The sequence below is a fragment of the Centruroides vittatus genome, unplaced genomic scaffold (genome assembly GCF_030686945.1).
Source record: "Centruroides vittatus isolate TY-2023 unplaced genomic scaffold, ASM3068694v2 contig_975, whole genome shotgun sequence".
Classification (NCBI taxonomy): domain Eukaryota; kingdom Metazoa; phylum Arthropoda; class Arachnida; order Scorpiones; family Buthidae; genus Centruroides; species Centruroides vittatus.
The window spans coordinates 2,650,476-2,658,104 of NW_027122648.1; the positions used below are offsets into that span (position 1 = coordinate 2,650,476).

The 7,629-nt window shown below is 27.7% G+C and overlaps 1 protein-coding gene across 2 annotated transcripts in view; it reads right to left on the reverse strand.

The window, feature by feature from the left end:
• LOC136985711 (acetoacetyl-CoA synthetase-like) overlaps nt 1-7,629 on the reverse strand; it is a 46,517-nt gene that overhangs the window by 38,321 nt on the left and 567 nt on the right. Inside the window, exons 1-3 of one of the 2 annotated variants that reach the window (XM_067283048.1) lie at nt 7,234-7,346; nt 476-619; nt 290-393 (exon numbers count right to left, since the gene is read on the reverse strand). In XM_067283048.1, the coding sequence (XP_067139149.1) occupies nt 290-393; nt 476-593 (222 nt within the window). In that variant the 5' untranslated portion in view covers nt 594-619; nt 7,234-7,346. Of the gene's footprint in view, nt 1-289; nt 394-475; nt 620-7,233; nt 7,347-7,629 lie in introns of those variants that run through there. The other variant, XM_067283049.1, reaches the window with a different exon arrangement.

A 7,629-nucleotide genomic window follows, 5' to 3' on the forward strand; every position in this document is an offset into this window, starting at 1 on the left:
TGACTTTGGTCCGGCATAGTACACAGCCACCGGTGTTAACCGAGTATATCTCACTTAACCCAACATAATAATAAAAAATGTTTAAAATTTACATACTTCAGAAATATTATAAATATGAAAATATATAATAAAAATTTGATTTCCTTATTGTTTAATTTAAATATTATAAAAAAATATTTATAACTTTTTTTTTGTAAGCAAACTAAATTGAACTAATGCATAATAATTTAAAATATTTTTATAATAAACTAAAGTAATTATAAAAATATTTATAAAGTATTTTTCTTACCTGTTTGTGGGGTTCTGAATAAATGAGATTTGAAAAATAAAAAAATTCTTCCCAAAATAGATCATAATTTTTTATAGACCATTTATATAAATTCCAATAATTATCTAAAAAAAATAAAAAAACATTTTGTAATAAATCTTTGTAATTATTTCTATTGTGCAAAAATTAAGAAATAAATTTACTTACCACAATTAATATTATATTTAGAACTAATTAATTTTGCAAATCTCTCCATGTTTGTATTTGAACAATTTGGAGCCCATTTTAAGTTTGATTTCATTCTGTGATCAATGCTGTTATCCATAATTTTACTTATAGTAATTATTAAATCTGTAAAAAATGAGATCATCATCATCAGAAATATTTTAAATTTAAAATAATTTAGGTGTATAATCAATTTTCAAACATTTTATTGTATTTAAAGCTCAGAATTAGTGTAGTTTAGTTATTCAAATGTAGTTTAGTATTAAAACTAATACTCAAGAATGTGGCTAAAACAATACTCAGAACACTGAAAATTATTTTGCTGTATTAATTTTTTAGATCAAAACTATTATTTTTTTCAAAATGAACAAATCTTAGCAATATTATGATTCAAGCAGACAAATTGCTAATTAAAAAACTAAATGGAAAGATTTATCAAAAATGAAATGTTTTTAGTTTGTATTTAGCCATCTTCAGATTTAAAAATGCTTGATTCAAATTAATACATTAGCAGTTATATTATAGTTTTGAGAAAACTACCACCATACAAACTGGGAATATTTAGCATTGTTCATAAATCCACGTTTGTGAAAACAGTGCATTAAAAAAGTGTTATGTTATCTCAGAAAATGTGGAAATTTTCTAGTTCAGGCTGACAAACTGACAACTACTTTCAAAGAGACTCTCAGCCTGAAAATCAGTTGACAAACATGTACATAAATGATCAATGGGATGATTTTCATGCCAAACACTGTATAATAAAATGAAGAAAACACTGAGATTAGAGTTATATGTATTTTTTTTTTTTTTTAAATCACAAGTACTTTTGACAAACCTATAGTCATCGTCGCCAGGAGAATACAGAAATTTACTAAAAACAAGCGGAGCTTACTGTTCATTCAATTTTAAATGCATTTGAATATTTGTTACGTGTCCTTAGTGGTTTTGACAAAAGGTTTAATTTGAATTTTAAGCATTCTGTTCTTCATTGAATTATTTCCGTTTATTTTCAGTTTCCAAATATAACAAACTGTTAGAGACTCATTCTCTTCAAAATGAAGTTTTTGTTATTCATTCAATAGAATTATTAAAATTAATCCTATTTGCTTATGTTCTTCAAATCATATGTCTTTACACAAAAGCATTGCATTAAAAAGTTGAAAAATTTAAAACTCGTTTGTAATATAAACAAGTTTCAAACAGATCTTGAATTTTTAGAGATAAGCCACAGATTAAAATAATTCCAAGCAAAACTTAAAAAGCTGGCAATGTTGCTGCTGGACTTTCCCAGCATTCTTTGTTTGTTTTCATCCTTAATAATTGCTACCATTAGTGTTACCACCCGTCCGGTTTTCACCCAGACAGTCTGGGAATTGACTCACTCTCTGGGTGAACTATTAATTTTGTCCGGGAATTTCGAAGAAATTGTGAAATTACGATGAAACAAAGTTCTTGCAAATATTGTTATAAAAGTTACACCATTTGAACAACAAAAAACCTCACACTCACAGAAACTCATCTGTCGTTCCGCCATGCTACTCTGTTTATGCTGACGTGTGAAGCGCAACCTGCCTCTCGACCGTTTTTTTTCTTTTGCTTGTATGTTACTCCTATGCAAGTCCCTAGTCCTTAACTTTAACTGATTTAGAACCAACATGCACATTATTCTTTGCATTGTAAAATGACATTGCGCATGCGTCAGGAACATCTGTTCAAACAAACCTGACCTTTACAAAATCGCAATCTTGTAAAGGTGGTAACACTAGCTACCATTACCTTTAAGACTTCAGATTTAGGTTACATAAAATTACTGATATAAATGATTACTTGAAAAATAGGAGTCAATTAACTATTTTAAAGATATTATCATCCACATCTCTTCAATATAAAATCTCTGTCTATTTTCAATTAAAATTATGATTAATAACACAAACAAAATTTATTTCAAAAGAATTTCATAAAAAAATAGTTTTTTTTATACTTTTACCCCAGACCTAGAGTTGGAAGTTGGGCATATCTATTTCTTAAAATTATTTTAATATGTACTGTACATATTAAAAAAAGTTGAAACTCAATCTAAGTTATAAAAGAAAACATCAAACAATATTGGGAGTATAGTGGTTTTTAAAAAATTTTTTGAACAAATACATTTATTTTTTGGTAAACTAAAAATTTGTATGAGTAAAAAAAATTTCATACTTGAAAGCTTTTTGAGATATATTAAAGGGGTGGGACCATATCTCCCAAACCCATGGTCCAATTTTCCTTAAAATTTTTAGAAACATTTCTCCCTAATATACTGTGGCCGTCGGCCATATTGTTATATGTATTTTAGTTATTCTTTTTTTTTTTTATTTATCTTTATATTCAATTCTTTCCTTTTGTCATAACTTCCTTCTAGAAGCTTCTGTCTTAAATCTCATTGCCTTAAGCAGGGATTACCCCTTCTCAAAACTCTTGGTAGAACATAAAGGTAGGAGAATTATCATTTCTCCGAATTTTTGGGGGAAACAAAAGGAAGGCAAGGACCAGAGGCAAAACTGCCAATGGAAGAGTCATTTTTGATCAAGATCTCGGAGTGGATGGCAGGACAAGGCAGTGCTCCAAACCAGAAAAAGGGACAAAGGGGACTGCGAAGCCGAGGAAAACCGTAGAGGTCAAAAAGAACAGAAAGAAGGGTCATAAAGACAGTGAGTACAACTGGAGATCTATGAAGCACCGTTTTTTTTTTGTTTCGAAGGAGGGAGGCATTCGAAAGCACGATATTGAAGAGACACCTTCCACATTGGTACCTACCACTTAGAGGAAGGTAGAAAATACCCAGGTCTTCTTGTCTATCTGACATACTTCCCTAAGTCTCTGTTTCTTCTTTTTCTTAGGTTTAAGATAGGTATAAACTTAATTGTAAGTCTGTAAGGTTGATACTGTATGTATATGTGCACGTTACCTATATGCTTATGAGAGGACAATAGACCACCCTTTTGTTAATTAGTAATATTAATATCTGTAAAGTTGGAATCTGTACTAAAAGAACTGGTTCGAAGAGAAATAAAAGATATTTTGTTTGTACATCTGTTTTATGTATCCCTCTTTGTAACGTTTGTTCGCAGGCATTACTATCTCTCAGTACAAACAACCACAATACAAACCTCCTTGCAAACTTTTGGAAATTTTGACAAAAGACATTAGGAGTTATTAAGCTTCAAAGTGGGTGAAAAAAAATCATACCCACATACACACGAACATCCAGACATATAGAAAAATCCCCAAAATTTTCTCAATGTTTAGTGATCTCAAGTCCAATAATTTAAAAATATTGGGGAGAAGGTCATTTTTGACCAATTGCCATACTTTTCCTCTATCATATAACAGCTGGCAAAATATAAGAACAAAATCAATTAGGAATAAAAAATTTTGACTTCAAAATATGATTCATAATATAGTATGATCTTAATAAATTTATCCAATTATTAAATTTATGTTAATCATCATTCTAAACAATTACATCATCTTATTTATTGTTTGCTTTTATTTCATAAACATGAGTAATAATATTAGCATTAACTTTACCAATATGACTATCATCATCGTCAAGAACTTATAAAACTCTGAGCTGCTTTTTTATACTTTATTCCTTATAAAATATGATCATATATATGCTAACAAATTTGATTTTTCTAAAATATTTGTTTAGGGAAATTTTGTTCAAACTGGGTTGCATCCATAAAAAATAAAAAAGCATTAAGAATGGAAGGTAAAGAAGGATGAGTAGCATATAATATCAATCATCAAGGTCAATCTGTAAACACATTGGTGGATAATTTAAAACTTCAGATAAGGAAGGGAGCATAAGTGACTAATAATTATTCATTAAAATATGATTTATTTATTGTTGTTTTGCATGTTATTGTGACAGACACTACCAAGGCCTTGACACTACCACAGTGTTGCCATCTTTTCAAAATTGCTGACCTGAATAGCAGGTCAGGTTTGTTTGTCCAAAAGTCCTGATGCATGCACAATGTTATTTTACCATGTGAAGAATAATGTGCACGCCAGTTCTAAACCAGTTAGGGAATTGTGTAGAAGCAACTTAAATTAAGAAATTAAATAACTTAGCTTTAAAGAGCTGGAAAAAAAAAAGTTGACAGGTTGGGTTGCTACGAAATCCCAGACAAAATTAATTGTTACCCCAGACAATGAATTAAAAACCAGACAGGTGGCAGCACTACACTACCACCCTTATTGTGACTTATGATGACCATAGGCAATGAATCTTGGGTGGTACAAATCATCACCCTCTGTAAAATGGATCCAAATAACCAATTGTAACCATTTGACAACCTGATTGCCAATGAGTTCAGATGTACAGTTTCACAATGAAGATAAACCTAGTTATTGTTTCTTCATTTAACCTTCTCTTTCAAGGTTATTATGCTCAGCAACAGAAATAATTAAGGAATTTGGTGAACCGTAACCACAAAAACCACATTTGGTGAGCCAGACATGAAACTAGGAAGAACAACATAAGTCACTGTTTGGGAACCCTCATCATTATAAGAACCCAAAAGCAGATAAAGCAATATCTGAATCCAACCATGGGTTGTTTACTGAAACCATACCATTTCCAGTTATTATGCAAAAGTTATTAAGCAATAAAGTGGAATAAAGCAGGATAAAGCAGAATTAAGGAACTTTGTCAAGGTCACCATGTTTTTCTCCTACAGCCCAGTCCAGTTAAAACACTATGTTAAAAAAGGGTCAACAAGTCTTGTGAAATAGTCTTAAAAAACATTTTGTTGAAGTTTAATCATTGGATTGCTAAAGAAATTTTAAATGGAGATTAAAAGATTCAGGAATCTTAATTCCAATTTTATTTTATTTTTGTTTGACTATTGTTAAAATTTTGTGATTTAGAAAACTGATAACTTAGTCTGAATTAACATTTTACAAACATACATCAAACGAAACCCAATATCATAAGCAAATACACCAACAACTGCTGTAAATGATCGGGCTAAATGGCAGGTCAGGTTTGTCCAAACAGTACCAAATTTATTTCTAATTAACAATTTACAAAACTTGTCAACTCCTTTCATGCTTAATGCTTCATTACTGGTTTAGAGTTGTTGAAATTTTATATGATAAGAGAGTTACTTAAAATATATAATTTAATAATTTTTCAATTTTAGCTAGATATTATTCTAGATATAGTAAGCTAATTTGTTTATCCTATCTTTTCTAACATTTACACTTTGCTGTTATTCTTCTCTCAAGTTAGAATCATACCATTTTACAAAAATTTAATAATTTAGATTCCTTTCAATTAATTATAATTTGTTATTTTAGAAAGTTCTTTTTCAGCCATGTTATTCTTTACACACTATTTCTATCCATCTTCCTCAAGAATATAATATGCAATTTTAGATATGTAAGCAGTGTTGTTGTCACTAGGGTATGGAGATGCAGACTGCACTAGGTGACATTAGAGAAAGTGACACAAAAATGATACACTATGAAGTTTTTGTGCAGTATTAGAGCAGAAATTTATTTTTTTTTTAATAAAAATATTCCTGTAATTAGTTATAATAGCAAAAACATTTTTGTAGGTCCAGCTTACATGTATCAATATACTTGCAATGCTAAAACTCAATGATAATTTACTTTTTGAATCTTCTAATATACTCTGGTCAGAGATGTCATTATTACTAATTTACAATAAAAAAAAAATACTAATAAATGTTAATTGTAAATCATTGTATGTACAAAAAAACATTACTAAGAATTCTGTAAGATCTGATACAAAAAGAGATTCATGGTGGTGACTAACCTAGTGACACTGCCGAATGTAATTAAATATATTTAAAATATTTTCTCTTAAAAATTTGTTTTATAGAGCAAATATAAAAAAAGATTTATTTCAAATATCCAAAAATGATATTACAGAAGTTGTGTTATAAAATGCTACCTTAAATTTTCATAATAAAAGTATCATCTCTTTTATTATTTTTATGGATTATTAATACAACAAATTTATTCATAGTAGTTGTTAACAGCTATATTTCGAAAATAAACAGTAAGCAAATTTTATATTAATAAAGCTTAAATACAAAATAATGCAAGCAACAGTTCTACATAAAACAGAAATGGCAAATACATTATGATAGATTATTTTCTCAAGTTTAAGTGACAACTAATTATCATTCATATTTAATCTTTCAATGCAAAACTAAAATAGGACTGTGATAAAATAGCTAAAAACAAGGCTGTTTACTTGATTGGGAAATAAACCTTGATAAATATTCTTTATTAATAATGCAGACTAAGCTTTTATTAACTAGTGATAATCTCACTTAACAAATTCTGTATGCAATATATTATATTCTTGAGTAATGCGATCTATATGTTTATTTTAATAACATCATCATATTGAATTAAACTCTTGTATAATGAAATGGAAGTATTTAATACATTACACGTGTTCGCATTGTAATTACTGTACCACACTTGGTATAGCATATTTATTAAATTCAAAAATTTAAATATTTATTATTATTATTATTATTATAAATATTAATTTCTCTAATTATTTAAAATTAAGAAAAAATACTTTATTAAATTAAAATTTATAGTTTTGTATTAATAAATGTTAAAACAATTAAAAATGTACAATAAAATAAATTTAATTCTTCTACTAATTAATAAGCTAAAATAATTAATTAATAACCAATGATACTCACCAGAAAATAATCTTACTTTAAAAATAATTATTATGACAATTATTTAAATATCTGATATTTTACCACTTAATAAATCGACTGATTTCATAGCGCCATCAGTTGGCCAATTAAAATAAGAATATAATATCGCGTCATTAATATAGATCACTATATAAATATATTCATATAGAATATTTTTAATACGTTATCGATAGGTCTTATATAAATAAATTGAATTTATCTATAAAATTATTCATCAGTTTTATTAATTAAGAATTAGAATAATATTTTTTTAATTTAATTTTTTTTAATGAATATTCTAGAAACAGACATTTTTAATGAATAAAATTTCATTTCGCGTTTATAATTTGAATCATAATTTGAATTTTTAAAAAATTATTATTATTATTATTATTA